At 38.5% G+C, this 17,152-nt stretch overlaps 1 protein-coding gene across 2 annotated transcripts in view; it reads right to left on the bottom strand.

Moving 5' to 3' along the window:
• Positions 1–14,773, bottom strand: part of pdzrn3b (PDZ domain containing RING finger 3b) — a 133,718-nt gene extending 118,945 nt beyond the window's left edge. The window contains exon 1 of one of the 2 annotated variants that reach the window (XM_038285213.1): positions 13,921–14,634. In XM_038285213.1, the coding sequence (XP_038141141.1) occupies positions 13,921–14,634 (714 nt within the window). Of the gene's footprint in view, positions 1–13,920 lie in introns of both variants that reach the window. The other variant, XM_038285214.1, reaches the window with a different exon arrangement.
• Positions 14,774–17,152: the final 2,379 nt, after the last annotated feature.

The raw sequence follows: 17,152 nt of genomic DNA on the forward strand, positions 1-17,152 counted from the left end.
GTTTCACAATCCTCTCCAGGGTGCGGTTATCTCTCTTGCTTGTACACTTTTTTCGACCACATCTTTTCCTTCCCTTCGCCTCTCTATTAATGTGCTTGGACACTGAGCTCTGTGAACAGCCAGCCTCTTTAGCGATGACCTTTTGTGTCTTGCCCTCCTTGTGCAAGGTGTCGATGGTCGTCTTTTGGACAACTGTCAAGTCAGCAGTCTTCCCCATGATTGTGTAGCCTATAGAACTAGACTGAAAGACCATTTAAAGGCTTTTGCAGGTGGTTTGAGTTAATTAGCTGATTAGAGTGTGGCACCAGGGGCCATCAATTTTGAACCTTTTCACAATATTCTAATTTTCTGATATGATGAATTTGAGATTTTCATTTGTTGTCATTTGTAATCATCAAAATTAAACAAAATAAACATCTGAAATATATGAGTTTGTATGTAATGTATGAATATAATATACAAGTTTCACTTTTTAAATGGAATTACTGAAATCAATCTACTTTTTCATGATATTCTAATTTTATGACCAGCACCTGTATAGGCTTCGACCAATACATGCATTCATTTGCAGATTAAAAAGGGCAGTAAAGTGCTTTACTTTGAGATCACCTGACGTGTGGCATTGTCGCTATCTGAATAAGCTATCCATTGTTAATGTTTTATTTGATTTCTTTAACAATAGCTTTTTTTGTTGAAATTGAGAGTTATGGAAGATTTTTTAATCATTGTGTAATTTGTATCATCTAAATAGAGCTTCAGCTTCAGCTTCAAAGATCCACCCAAAAAAATTACACCACATATCAGGGATCAGTTAGACTAATTGGCTTTAAAAAACCTGTATCGTAAATCTCTTTTTACTGCAAGTGCCATCCATGCAAATTCAGTATGCCAATAATATCTGTGCTCTGTTAGAAAGATTGCCACTGTTCTCAATGTCTGTATTTAGGGCATATTTTTATTGTTAAAGATGTCAAAGGTAACAGAAGGGTGATATATCATGATAAATAAGAAGGTAGAAAAAAATTAAAAGGGGAATATGGAGTTATTTGTCATCAATATCTTACATTATTCAGCCAAAGTGTCACAATTTAATAATTTTCTTTTAACTTTTTCTTTTAAATTATTGCTGAAATTATTATTAGGAACACTTAGAAGGCTCTATCCAGTAAGCTTAATCAGCAATAACCTCATTTTCTTAGGGATTGCGAGGGGCATTTATCTGTTAGTGAAATGAGCTAAATATTTAAAATGGAGCCAGAGATTCCACTTCTAACAGAAATTGTCCCTAAATGTAACCAGAGTTACTATGGAATGGTTGATATTAAAGCAAAGTCATATTTTGAGAATGGCCAAGTCAAAGCTAAGACCTAAACCTAATTTGTAAATAATGGCAGAAAAAGAAAAATACTATTCTCAGAAACCCAAACCCCAATCTGACTGAGCTGGAGATATTTATCAGATAACAAATTCAGTTTCATGAAATACAAAGCTGGTAGAGACATAACCCAAGTAGGTTCTCAGGGGTGATAAATAAAAATGCACATAATTTGCTTTTATTCAGTAAAATAATTTAATACAATTTTTCTTTATGAAAATCTAATTTTTGAAAAATCTGGATTTTAATAGAGAATGGCTGCCATAGCTCAATGTAACATCAGTTCATCACTTTTTTGTCTGTATGCGTTATCATAACTGATAAACTAGCTCCTATGTGATACCACTAACTTCAAGCATTTAGTTAGTTACATTTATATTTTTAGTTGTGAAACAGGATTATTTTACAATCACGTTTTAAACCTTAACATTTCGTTGCCCTTTTAGACTAAAATAACCTCCCATAGGGGATGATTTATATTACAGGTACATTTAGGAAGCAATTCTAATTTTACCACTTGCTTCACTTTTAAGCAGACCTATTTTCACAGTAAAATAAATAAGAAAATATAAGAAAAGGGAAACTAATCTTTTTTAATGTCATGAAGTATAGCAGCGAGACATGACAAACATCCAGAATCTCATAACTAGTGTTTCCTAATTAAATGCAGTCTGTTATAATGTCAGGAAAAGTTCTTGTACTTTTCTGCTATAACAAGCTAAAATGTCTGCTGTTAAAAGCATCAGTGGAAACTTGAAACCTTTACTGTTTTTTTATATGGAAGTCTGTGGGGAGCGTTAAGTTGATGGGTCTTCCAGGCTGTCACAGATGTAAGATGGATAAATACAAATCAGACTTTCCTTTCTTTTTCATCCGAAATGGGAGACAAACAACTGCAAGAATTTTGATGGTACTAAAAGTCTTGTTTTCATAATCACTTTTTATTTTTATCCAGTAATTAAAAGGGGTTTGGAATTAGAGTTCAAAACTATTTGATGACACCATCAATTAGATCCAACTACTAAATATTATTAAGACACAGTAAACCAAAGGCACCATGTTTTATGTAGCCTTATAAATTATAACAATGTTCTAGGGAAGTTTCCAAGCATCGCTAACTTCTAAAATGTCCCAAGCTCTATATTTATATATTTTTTATCATTATATTTAAAATATATTACAATTCTTTTTTATTATTATAACTCATTACAAGATTAGTCTTTTAACGAGTTATTTCAGCATCTTGATCCAACCCATTTTAGCCTTTTACAGAATTGTTTTAAGGATTTTATAAATTGTCCTCTTTCAAAACCTAGAACTCTAGTTATAAGAGAGAAGGTTTAACATTTTACAGTTTGTGTGCAAAACAAGCCCAAATAATCGTCTCTCTTTGTGCTTACTGTATAACAGGACAAATAGGCACAGCCCACCGCAAGGAGTTTAATAAAAATACAATATTTCCCTATCAATACTCCATGTCTGACAGCTGCAGATGTACACGTCTTCACATTTTTCGGGTTTTATAAAAGACAGCGTTAGACGATCCCTACATTTCTGAAACTTTTTGTGTTTTTTTGTAGTTTTCTGAAAGGCTCTAGTCGCAATGCGACCAGGATCAACCTTGTGTGTTTCAGTCATGTACTTATATCTGAGAGGCGCAGCTGTCCATAGTTCATTTTCAAACCACAAAAGTGTTCTTACCGTTACCCCACAAATGGTCAAGGAAGAAGAATTATAGTAGCAGCCAATTTCCAGCCACTGGAGTGACCCCCTCCTTCTCCCGGGCACGCATATTTTTTAACTCTGACTCAACCCTTTCACTGAATTAAAGGGTGTGACCAGGAGATGATGCTTCTCTTTAGATCTTAATATCCACAAATCATGACAGAAAGAATATTTTAGTACAAAGATTGATGTTTAAAAAAGGAATCTTAGGGGACCAGCTAAGGGCCCATCAAGGAAATTTTTAATTGCTACTACTGGAAGAGCTAACATTTACAAATTCGGATGGATGATAAATCTTGAAAAGAAATTTCCCCTTCCAACAGCAAAATGAATCTAAATGCACAGCCAGTGGTACAATGGCATGGTTTACATCAAAGCATATTCATATTTTAGAATAGCCCAGTCAAAGCCCAGAGCTACAATTCCAATTTGGAGTTAGTGGAAAAACTTCAAGATCACTGTTCTGAGACCCTCTCTATCCAAACTGAATGAGCTGGAGAAACGGTGCAAGGAACAATTTCCTTTTAACTGTAGACGTGTATAGCTGGTACAGGTGTACTGCAAAGAAAAGGCTTGCAGGGGTTAAAACAGCGAAAGGTGGGACTAGTTAGAAAAGAAAAAAAAGGTAGAAACAGCCCTCCATTAGCGTGCTGGATAAAAGGCATGAGTTTATCATATTGAAAATGTCTATTTTGGACAAACAAACTCAGAGTTTGTTCTGATGCAAGTTTGGACATAACCCTGGGTATCATGTTTCTAGCTTTTCTCTTGGAAAGCCTTCAAAACCAGCCAAACTTGTTCAGTCTAATCCTATCAATTTGTGACATTGATTTTAGCCGTTACTCTAATAACTAAATAATCTGAAGCCAGGGAAAACTAAATGGGCCAAACCACCCTTTTTTGGCCTATTTTACTCATGAATTCCACAGCTAAAATGCTTACTTCTTCAAATAATAGTTGTTTAAGCACACTGAAATGAAGGAGACCTCTCTCTGTTCACTTTATTTTGTGCTTTGAATATGCAGGATGGGAATACGTTGAAGCTTAGTGAAGTCCAAATATATTGGGATCAGTGATACTCCTTTTGCCGTTATATGCCAATGTTACATTTAATTTAAATTTCATATTCAATCCATCTGGGAATGGAATTTTATGTCCCCTCAGGAGTGTCATGAAAAAGGATCCTAAGACAGACACACTAAATATAAAACAGATATTGTTGCCATGTACATTTCCCAAAGAGTCATTCCAGCTATAAAAGCCATCATGTGCATGTCAGGCCATAGTGGAATGTGCACCCCTGCACAATTTCACTTCACTAATAGTGACACATGCTTCAAAATTATGGACATTACTGTCAACAAGATAACAGCTGGCAAACACATCAAGTTCAGTTTGACACATTCAAAAGAAAAGTAACAGGCCAACCTTATTCACTGGAATTACAAAACATTGAGTGAATAAACAACCCTAACCATGACAAGGAAAACATGATCATGTGAACATCCTTTATGTGCACCTATACAGTGTTTTGTAACATGTCCTTTCTATTAAATATTTAATATTTCCCTTTATTTCACACAAATCTCTGACAAAACAATAAGCTAAAATGTGTAAATCAGAAATCCTTATTTTGTAAATAACTTAAAGTGTTACCCTTGTATCTCTAATAAAATCCATTTCAACAAACTGCCTTCAGATGCATCTCAGGCCTCAGAGGAGAGTTGGAGAAAATCGATCAATAGACGCTATGGTTAAGATCAGGAAACACATCAGACTGGTCAGGGATAACATTGTGGAGATGTGTGAAGCAGTGTTGAGGCTGAGATGTAGTTGCGCTCCGTGCATGGTAACTGAGTGCTGTAGGCGTTTAAACTTAATGCTGACACTGGTACCGTATTATCTGAAAAATATAGGCGGCAATACAATACATAACATGCTGAGATGTAGTAGGTAACAGAAGGGATACTCAAAACACACCAAAAATGGGAGTGTTCTTATCAAAGATGTTTTTATTTTTTTTTTATCATCAACCTAATTCTGTTTTAGACTCGGATTAAAACCATGAGAAGGAAACCCCATTGAGATCTTTGTGACAAATAAAAGCTAATCAAACTCTAGTTAATGTGTACAATCAATTATGTCGCAATAAAATGTATCTTACTTCCTTCTGTTCTTAAAATAATGATTAATTTGTGCATGAAAAGACCATATCTCTGAGTTACAAAAATCCGTAGGTGCACGACCATGCACCAGGACACCAATGGAGCAATTGTGTCAGTATTGGCCATGCACCCCCTCATCAGCACACAGAATCAAGTATACTGTAAACCAGGCTTTAGGCTTTGAAATTATTACTCATCTCAATGATAATTCATTGCCATAAAGGCCTCGATATATCTCTCACAGAACAAGAGCCACATGGACATTAGAGATACATATGATGACACAGTCCTTCTGCTTTGAGATAAACCAACACACTCAGAAATATACCAAAAGGTTTCATGGTTTCAATACAGAGTCAAATAATGGGTTATTGTAGCGGCATTCACACCTTCTACCAAGAAGAAAACTAATAAGGTTTTTAAAAACAGAAAACATAATTTTTAGACCTTTCAAAATTCACTATATTTCATGAAATTTTGCCTTTGGCAATATGGAACGTTCATTTGTTATGAATTATTAGTCGTTTTCCTCCAAACTGGAAGTCTTATCTTTTTGGAGATCCATGTTTCATTTCTTAACAGAAAACAAACTTCATGGATAAATAGAATTAAATACGGGTAATATGGAAAACGGGGAAAACAATCTGTGACTAAAAACTTTCGTCTGCCACTTCCTGGCGAGCTTTCACCTCAACATGTGTCCAACTTTCCGAGTCTGTCCACCATCAAGCTGATTTTCCCTTATATACCTCTCAGTGTAGTAGTTCTAATTATAGAGTAGGCACTGTCATGCAGAACAAAAAGAAACATATTGACTTACAATGCACTGAGATGTGAGCAAGAGAAAGGGAAAAAAAAAAACTAACCTTGTAATCTAGGGCATTTAAGCTGGCTAAACATAGATTTTAAAACAGTTAAAGCAATCGTTACACAGTGACTGTTAGGCATATAAAAAGCAGGAGCCTGACAGATTTATTTCTTTAATCTAATGAAACAATTATTTTATTAAGTCTTGAAAGCTTTCATTATTGTTATCTATGTCATAATTAAAGGACAATCTAGCATATAAATTCCTAGCAGGCTGCAATATTTAATTAAATCACTCCATAGAGAAATGTAGTGAAATTATTCAACAATTAGCCTAATTAGATAGACTCAATGATTATGCTCATCATATTCAATGGAAGCTAAGTAAGTTTGAAGCTTTGTGATTTTAAAAGATGCTTATAAATTCATAACAGTCCATGAAGTGCTGGGTTCAGATAGAAAGCAGAGCGGAAAATGTGACAGCCATTCTCCTGGCGCTGGCGAGAGCCAGAAGTAGGGAAGACCAGAGTCTCTTTATGTTTGTTTTTGCTTTGTTTTATTGCTCTAGCTGGCTCGCTGAAGAAGTGTAGTATTAAGAACTGTTATAGGAAACTGCAGTCGGTTATTACACATACTCGGGTCAGCTTGACTTCACTCGCAGTCTCCCTGACTGGTTTATTAAAAGAAGACATTCAAATCCTCCATCTGGAGCAGAAAAGCCTAAGCCCAGCAGTGATGGGATTCTCAAACAGCAGCCAAACACTGCGTGTGGTGACGGGTGCATACTCACTCTCTGACAGTGATTGAAAAAACCAATATATCATAAGGAGTCTCCACTTGTACTTCTCTTTTCTATTCTGCCATTTATTCTACAAGGTTCACAAACTAAACCGTCACATTTACTGCTTGAAAGATTTCAATGAAAGCCATTTTAAGTAGTAAAAGACTCTAACATCATCCTCAGCTGAGTGTTTTTTTGTCTAAATCTAGCCTGTAATCCGTGCCTTTCTACAGGAATAATATGCAGAGGAGAGTTTGTGTAATTATTGCTTTAAAAACAAAGGTTAAGCTGGACAGATAGGGAGAAAGAAAATTAAAGTTTAATGTAAAAAAAAACAGACATGGATAAAAGAACGGAGAGGGGGGAGGTGAGAAGAATTAAACTAGGGCTGCAGCTAACAATATTATTGCAAATCTTTTAATCTGTCGATTATTTTTTCGGTTAATAATCGGATAGCTAAAAATTCCTTTAAGAAGCCTTTTTACAAAATTAAACCAGGTGAAACTGAAACTTTTCCACTTCAGTTCTAGATAGAGACAGAACACGTTTTTAATTTATTTATTTTTTCCATCTTAAATGCAAAATATTTTTTTTTTTTACAATTTTGATATAATTACCACTCTTAGGGGGTCGCTCTGTCAGCTAAAGGTATAATTTACAGTCTCTATACTCCAGTCTCTATACTAAACAATGAATCGATTACTAAATTATTGGACAATAAGTTAATCATGAATCATCCGATTAATTAATTCAGCCATTGATTAAAACACTCTAAGTTGAAAAGTGCCAATTTAGCTCACTTAATTAAATATTTAAGCAAAGTTACAAGAGGGTATGAATGTAAAGTATTTATAAATGATTAGGGATGACATTTTTTGCCTGTCTGACTCCATTCAAAGGCACAGACATTTATCATCTTAAGACTATTTCTCATAACTCAAGCATTTACCTTTTTCCATTAATTTTCTTTAATACTTAACAATAAATGCCCTGCCACCACTTAGTCACTCCCTTTACAGTAGTAGATGGAAAATCTTTAAATTCTATAAGGAAGGTTAGCAGGGATTGTAATCTTTTTACCTAAGCTATAACCCTGGCCGATGTAACACCTACAGAAAACGCTGTTTGTTGAAAGACAGAAATATGAAAAATGTGCAGTTATTTTACCTTGGGATGAACAAAAACAAAACCTTCATGATTATGCCAGTTTTGCTTTTGGGATGTCCCTGAAATTTTTTTTTTATTCACTTCATTTCGAACACAATATAAATTACAAAGTCTCCATGATTGCTCAATGCCATGAAGAATCAGAACTTATCTAAAAAAAATGTGAACTAAAATGTGAAAATATAAAAGGAAATAGAGAAAAATTATTGGACTAAATAGAAATAGAGGGTCTATGAGAGAGAAATAGTCAAGGAGAATCTTTTTCATTGGGATCTATTTCTAAAACGCTAACCATAAAATCATAGCAAAACATAAAAACCAGAAAAGGGCATTCTTCATCAAACTTAGCTGGTGGCGTTTCTTGTTTGCTTACAGTTTATCAAGTCACATCGCACAGACAGCCAAGCACAAAGATGATGCTAAGGGGCATTTCGGACAGGACGCAATATGTATACCTCTGTGCTGTGAAAGCCATATTTTCAGTGACTTTCCGTGACTTTAGCATGTGCCAGACATGAATTGAGTGAGCAAGCATCAGAATGGAATGCAAACCAGTCTCATTATGCACTTAGATTGGCAACCATTCACTGAAGTTTGAGCCACAAATAATATGGCTTATTAAAACAGGTAGCAGCACCTTTAACGACAATCCCCCCTTTAACGACCGACCTTCAGAATCATAGACAGGTTTCAGCTATTACAGGCTAACAATGGAACCAAACGACCCGCTCGTCGGTTTCAATTTGCATGTTTCCAAGCAATACAAGACCTTGTGTATATAAAGCCTCAACTCACTGCGGATCCAGACATTTGAATTGAGAAAGCTTCCTGGAGGGGAAGCGAAACGTCTTCAAACCTGGGAAACCAAGTCCAGTGGATTGTTTTTAAACTTTTTTACAGAAAGGTAGCAGTACAGCCTCTGACTTCAGTGGTTTGCAGTATAGGTTTACCTCTAGCCCTATGCATAATGTAGGTAATATTTCAATGCTGCAGCTCTAGTAGAGAAACTATTTCTAGGATAACTACAAAATTCGAGCTCAGATGTTAACATTACTAATCTTTGAATGTAAAAATTTTAAATTCCTGAGTCAAACCATTTATTTGTTAAACCTCATGGAGGGAACTTTACTTACTTTGTGTCAGTTTGTGTGATAATAATTGGGTTTCAAACATTGTTTTATTGTTAATGTGTTTTTATCATTTGACAACCTTAAATTAATAAACATAGACTGCTGATGGTTTTTGGCGTCAATAGCGTTTAAATTAACAATTAAAATTATATTGTATTAGAAGAAACCAACAGTTTTCTGGCTTGGATGCAGGTATTTGACATGATCTCATTCTCTATATCTTCAATGAAAAGCTGACCTCTCACTTCTAAAAGCCCAGCACAAACGGAGAGATGTCTGAAGAACTAATATGTCATAACAAATCTACAGCAGACCTTTCTCTCCACCTATATGTTGATTTGAGAAACACGCCTAGTAACGGATGCACTCCATTTAGCTGCTAAAGGTCCGCGCCGCTGAGAGTGATGGCTAATAGGTAGGCCTTTATCACACATGTTGTAGCCTGGGATTTTCCTAACTCTGTGAGTCAAAATATTCTCCATGACAGATGATTAATGAGACACAGATGTAACTATAGGTGATAAGAATTCATCTGTGCGATCACGAAAGGGAGAAAAGACTTAGAAACTGGCCCAAGAGACAATTCAACATGGGTTACTCAGTTTCTGAAAGCCATTTGCACAGTGAGTTTGGTAAACTAAAAAAAAAAAAAAAAAAACAAGTTTGCTGCTTGATTTGATTTAATCAAAAACTGCTAAAAATGCTTTTAGATGAACTGCACTAATGTCAAAGCCTCCAGCCAATGCTTTCTCTTTCCTCCTTTCAGGGATACCTAATGACTCAAAGAGGTTTTATATACGTATATTCATACCTAAGAAGCGATTTCCTGTTTATTTTCAAATCTTGAAACGTAAGATAGATGGAAATAATGTACTTTATATCTCAGCCTCAGGCATGATGGTTCTGTAAGGTAAACCATAACAATGTACTAATAAAGGCTAAGAGAAATTCCCTACATCACTTTGAGCAATTTTAACATTTTCCTGCATCACTGTTTCTATTGCCGAATTTACCAGTCTACTGGAACACATCTGCCTTGGATAGAGTCCATACAATGAGAAGATGAAGCAAATGAGAACTCCCCCCTAGAAATGGCTAGGGAGATGTACAAATTAAAAGAAGATTTTAGAAAACATTAATTTAACTGGGTCAGTTGTCGTTTTAAATTCCTTCCTGTCCCAGCTGGAGTTTCTTTTTTTTTTTTTTTTTCTTTTACAGTGTCCTGTCTGGCAAGGTGGCAATAAGAATAATTGTCTTGATGCCAAAAGGAGCCCAACAGATTTTACTTTCACAAGTGTAGCGGTATCGCAATTGCCATACTGCTCCACTTGTTTCATGTATATAAATTGCTTTATTATAATTATGCAGGGAGTTTTACAGTTCATATGGACACTGCAATGTAAGTAGAGCAGAAAAACAGAAGAAGAAGAAGGAAAAAGAAAAAAACAGGACAAAAGATGAAAGAAAGAGGAGATAGGAAGGAGACAATGACAAAACATTTTCAGTCTGCTTCAACACCTGTAATGAGATGGAGAAAGAGAAAAAAAAAAAGAAAAAAAAGAAAAAAGAACAGCACAACCAAAAAAACATGGTACGAGATATACAATAAAGCAAACACCTTGAAACTATCGCTAAAGTAATATTATTAAGTCTGACATGTACTCTGTGTTACCTGAAGATATGAATGTGGGGTTTCTGTTTGGAAGTGAATCTCTAAGTACCTGAAGCCTAGCACCTGTAGTTGTTTGTGTGGGTGAACTTGTGCATGTAAAGTTTTAACCATAGAAAAAAAAATGCTCAATAGTGGTTGTGGAGAGCCGGAGAGGCACACCCCCCAGAGCACTGAGTCCAGCGCCGGGAGACCCAAAGCCCCAGGCGCCCAAGGGGACCCCAGAAGCGAAGGCACCAAGGCGGGGCCAGCCCCGGAAACCAGACCCCACCAAGGCAGGAGGAGAGACAGCCACGAAGAAGCCCCCCAGCCACCGCCATGCCGGCCCCCCCGGGGAGCCGCGGGGACGAGTCTGCGGGCCCCGCCGGCAGCCGGCCACCCCGAAGTAGGGCCGGGCACCGAACACCAGCCCCCCCACGGCGCCGACCGAAACGCCCCAGCCCCACAGAGCACCGAAACACGCCCCGCCCCCCCGCACCAAGCCCCGGCGACCGGCCGCAACACCCACCGCGACCGCACCACCCAGGAAAACACTCAGGCGGCCCCGCCCCCGGCCGGGGCCCCTGCGCATCCGCCGCGAACCGGCCACGAGCGCCGCGGGACCCCCCCAAAACGCCCCCCCGGCCAAAAGCGCAGCCCCACCCCACCAAGACCGATGCCAACAGCGCGCAACGAAACACACCGCGCACAGAATCAGCCCGAGAGCAGAAAAGCCGCCCGGTGCAAAACCGCAAGAAGAGCAGACCGCAGCCGGCGCAACCACCCCCTCCAGCAGCCCGAGGGGCAGCACAAAGCCAGAGCGGAGCGAACCGCGCCGCCCCCCCCACCGGACGAAGCCAAAGCAGCCCAGCCACGTCCGCCGCCCCCCCCGCAGCCCGCACCAGGCCCTGACACGCGGCCAGAGCAGCTCCGCCGCCCCGGCCCCCCCACCATGCGCCGGCCATAGCCACTCCAGGCCCCCACCCGCCCCCGCAGCCCCACCCGCCGCGATCAGCGGGAACAGAGCAGCCCCGCCATGCCTCCAGGAGGGAAAACCCACCCGAATACCCAGCCAGCGCAGCCAACCCGCCCAAACCGGCCCCCCAACACTACCCCCGCCGGAGCCGCCCGGACCCCCACACACCAGCGGCGCGCCGCCAGCAGGACCCCCACCCAGCAGGCCCGCCCGCCCCCCGAGAAAACAGACATGCCAAACCCCCCAAAGAAAAAAAAAAAAAAAAAAAAAAAAAAGGAGCCCCCACAATGCGACAGCGGACACCAGACACCGACCCGCCCGCAACCGCTCCCCACCACCGAGGAAGAGAAAAAAAAAAAAAAAAAAAAAAACATAAATAAATAGGTAAATAAATTAATTAATTAATAATTACAATTAAAATAAATAGGCAAGAGGAGAAGTGCGAGCGGAAAAACCGGAGCCCAAAACAGGACCCAAGACCCGCACCCCACCATGCCGCGCAGCTCCCCCCCCCCCGAACCGATACCACAGAACCGGCATAAGAAGTTTCTAACCAGCTGGAGTTTCTAACTAAGCCCGGTCACATTCTGACCACTCCTCTCAGCTGTTCAGAGCAGAAACAGTAGCCATCAGACACCCTTTCAGTTCAGCTGTCAGTAAGATGTCCACCTTTCACAGTCTGGATCATAAAGCATTCTAAAAATCCTGTGTTAAAGGTTCTCTAAGAGTTTCTGCATTGTTTTAAATCTAAAGGGACAGGTCAGGATTTCTGAAGTCGGGTTTTGCCAAAAGGGTGTAAGTAGTTACGCCTACTGAGTAAATTTCCACTGAAAGGAAAAAGAAAAGAAGACGCTACCTTTAATCTAAACACCATGAAAAGGTTTGGGTTGATGAAATGGGCTGACCAAGCCTGACCTCTTATGTTCTTTGAATGGGCTAAATTTTGATGGGACCTTTGACTTAGTCAAATGCCCAGGTTTCATAGTATGAGCTAAATAAACAGGGCCCAGAACAGCTGAAATATTTATCAAAATGAGATCTCTGTGAAAATCTCAGTGTAGAAGGCAACATATTTTCTGCTGCAGATAACTTAAGCATCTTTATTAAGCATAAATCCAGATTAGTGGGTCAAGTTTAGTTCAAAATCTTAGTAAAAATCAAGACCAAAGCCAACTTCCACCACCTTTAAACAACCCCAATCTTATCAACATCATCATTTTTCCATCTTAATCACTTTCTACAGGACAATTCAACTGAAATATTACATTCTCAGATCATATCTCACAAACACTACTGGTAGTGAAATGCTTATTACACGCATCTCTTGTTTAAGTCATTATCAGCTTTGGTATTGCTAGCCGCCAAAGAATAGAGGAAAGTTTAAGAATTTATGAAATAACATACAACGATATTTTCTCTCTCTCCTTTCATTTAAAGTGCTTGCACAGCAAGGGCCACAGTTACCAGTGTTTTCCTGCAGGTTTATGGAGCATGGTTGCTGAAAATCTCCCACCTGATGCTGGACACTGTTCATCAAAAAGCCTGAAAGAGAGCCGTTGATCTTAACTGACATTCTCTATTCCAGTTTCATGAACCTCAAGCTAAGTTCTAAAGTTGAACTATGGCAGAGACAATGATTAAAGGTCTTCTAGGTGTTGCATTGAACAAAAAAGAATGCTGACCTTTTAAGATCTTTATAGCCCCATCACTAATAAAAAGGGAATGACAGTGTTATTGAAGCTTGTGAGGCACTGCAAAAGTTGAACCCAGCTCTTGGTGTGTACAAAACTGCAGCAAATATTTACCCCCACTAACTCCCAGCAGGACAGAGCCACAGCTGACATCCATGTCACCAAGCAGACAGCCAAGGAACAATCTACTTTAGAGTCCTGAAAACATTTCAGAATCACCTTCTATACATCTGACTTCCATTCTTAGAAAAGATGGTGATCAGCAGAAAAAAAAAAAAAACACACCAAGGATGTACAAATGCTTAGAAATACATTTTACAGGCTGGTAAAGGTGGTTATGAAACCTATGCAGGGGTGAAGATCAGAGCGCAGTGAAACAATATTTCTCCAATACTTTGTGGAATTAATGAGGAGAAGTTGCTCTCATTGGGCCGACACAAACTTTGGCTGTTTACCTTGCAGGAGAAAGCCACGGTCTTAGTGAGAGAGTCGATCCTCTCGCTGTACTCAGTGAATTTTTTCTGATACTTCAGCGCTGTCATCTGCAGCTCGCTGTGCACCGCAGACAGCTGAGCCAGGAGCGCCTTCTCCCGCTGGTTGGCTTTGATCGCCTGCTTCTTCAGCTCTCTGTCCAGGATGAGCAACTTGCACTGCAGCGCGCTGTTGTGCGCCTTCAGGGCTCTCACGCAGCAGTGGCTGTTTAACTTCTGCTCCCTGACTGTGAGCGTCAGCCCGCAGCCGCTCTCGCAGATCCCCGCCGCTCTGTACTCACAGGCATCCCGCATGTGCACGTCCAGATCCCGCACGCACACCAGCTCCTCGCAGCCTTTATTCCTGCACTTGGCTGGGGAAAAGTCGCACATCTCAGCGTGTTCGGCCAGATGCTGCAGCGTCACTACGGCATCGCAGCCCCTGGCGTGGTTGTCACATTTGATTTCCAGCTTCAGGATGAGGTTCTTCAGCGGCAGGACGTGGTTGAGTTCCTTGGCGGAGATGCGCTGGCACTTGACGGGGCAGCTGCTCTGCTGGACAACCCAGGGCAGCACGCAGCCGGAGCAAAAGACGTGGCCGCACGGAGTCGTGAGCGGGTCCTCCAGGACTTTGTTGCACAAGTTGCATTTGAAATCTGGGTCCACGGTCCCCTTGAAGCGGTCCAACTCGAATCCCATGGCGCGTTTCCGAAATCCGAACTCAGACTTTTGGACTCCCCACCCCCGCAGGTCTCTGTCGGAGCAGTGGGGCGTTCAGTTGTTCATTGGCGGTGCGCTCCCACTGGCCGACTAAGAGCTCTGTTCACTCACAGCCTAAACTCTGCTAATTGAGTGAGACTTTTGGTGCCTTTAGGTGCGCCTCGGATATTTAAAGTTTGAAAAGTTTTGACGCGTAAAGCTATATATATATATATATATATATATATATATATATATATATATATATATATATATATATATATATATATATATATATATATATATATATATATATATATATATATATATATATATATATATATATATATATATATATATATATATATATATATATATAACATACTATGTGATTAAACCACATCAGCCATTATAACTGCCAAAGCATAAAGAATAAAGGGAGCACTGGTATGCGAGGATATTTTTCTACAGTAATAATCAAAATAAAAACGCAATTGGATAAGATTCTGCCTTTCAGTAACCCTATAGAGTGAATGGAAATTTGTAAACACGCAGATTAAAAAAAATCTAGAGCAAAAAAAAAAAGCTGTTTCTAATTTATTCTGTTTGTGGGATAACAAACAGCAAAAAAAAAAAAAAAAAATTCTAAAAACAGCGACATGAGTTCAGAGGTGTCAAGTAAAGAAGTACAAATACTTTGTTACTGTACTTAAGTACACTTTTTAAGTATCTATACTTTACCTCATTACTTATTTTGCTTCCTACTTCTGACTTCTACTCATTACATTTTCACTCAAGTATTTGTACCTTCTATTCCGTACATTTTTAAAACAAGCGTTATTCGTTACTCTTGGCTTTGGTTTAATGTTTATAAGTTTTTATTTCACGCCATGTGCTCCATCCAATGCAGATCATTGGTGCCATCCACATCTTGTAAAAAGGAGTTTGTCTTTCCTTTCCTGCTTAGCCTACTTACTTACTACTTATATTGCAGTGTCCATAAAATCTGTAATACTCCCTGCATGAATTATAATATAGCTATTTATATACATAACTCAACCGGAACACTATGGCGATAGCTGTACTGCTCCACTTGTGAAAGCAAAATATGTTGGGCTCTCTTTTTGGCAACAAGAAAATTATTGCCACATTGCCAGACGGGACACTGTAAAAAATAACAAAAATAAAAGTGTAATTGGATGAGTCATATAACGCAAACACTCATTGGTTAGCTTTTCATCAAATTTGTGCTGATGCCAAAGGAAATCATCAGAAGCAAGCAGGTGTTCTTCAAACTGCAAAAGTTAATAGTCTATGCCATGACAATGTCAGATTCAGAAAAAGATGTTGAAATGTCTGAAAGGTCGGACAGAGGCGACCACGAAGACCTCCTTCATCTTTGGCCCTATCACAAAGAACTTTTCATAATAGTCGAAAAATTAAGCTTTAAAATTCATACAGTGGCATCTGACTGTTTTTATTAAACAATAATTTATACTTTAAGTCGTTTTTGGAGCACATACTTTTTCACCTTTACTTGAGTAAAGAGGTGAAGTTGATACTTCAACTCTTACCAGAGTGTTTTTAAACTGCAGTATCTATACTTCTACCTAAGTAACAAATGTGTGTACTTTTGACACCACGGCATGGGTTCAGCTTTTTGTATGATCATTCTGGTTTTGGGCCACATTGATAACGAAAGGCTTAAAAAAGAGAAAATCCATGTTGAATTGGACACGAATCCTGTAAAATTCCAGCCAGCAGACCAACAAATATACAATATATATACTGTATAAAGTTCCTGTTTGCATAAACTACAAGATCTTTATCTAATATATTGTTATAGCACATTTTGAATCTTTGAGGAATATTGATTTCATCTCATAGGTTTTAGCTTCTTTCAAGCACATTGGTGTTGATATCAAGCAGAACAGCTGTTATGATTCTGGCTGAAATGGAAAATCATACAAAGTTGGAGTAATAAAAATAGAGGATTACTTCTGAATGCCTGCACATCAAATTCCCAGCTGGATGGTTTGATATTGAAAAATGATTGAACTATGCATAAATATTTGGGTCATGAATACACAAAACTATTAACATTCATTTACCATTTTTTATTTTTAATGTCTTCTCAGAATTATATGAGAAATCTATGTATGATTATAAAAAGTCATTTTCTAAGAACTCTATTCAACACTATCTAAATACATATTAGTGCAAGTGCATGTTTGAGTTTTAACTTAAATGTCAACTTTGGATCATTTTAAATCCACTTCTTTATAATCATTAAAGTTTTAGATAAATAGATTGTGATATAATCATGTCCCCTAAAAAATAATAAAAATAAATTACAAAAACATAAAATAAAACTTGAAATAATAATTTTTAAAGTAATTTGATATACGCTCCAGTATCCAATATCTGTCTAGAAATGTTTCATAAAATTTTTTTCTTTAGATGTTTTTTCTTCTTTTACATGCATAAAGAAATATTGTTATTCAAATCTGCATAGAAA

Source organism: Cyprinodon tularosa, unplaced genomic scaffold, assembly GCF_016077235.1.
Source record: "Cyprinodon tularosa strain WSP-4 unplaced genomic scaffold, ASM1607723v1 ctg209, whole genome shotgun sequence".
Lineage (NCBI taxonomy): Eukaryota > Metazoa > Chordata > Actinopteri > Cyprinodontiformes > Cyprinodontidae > Cyprinodon > Cyprinodon tularosa.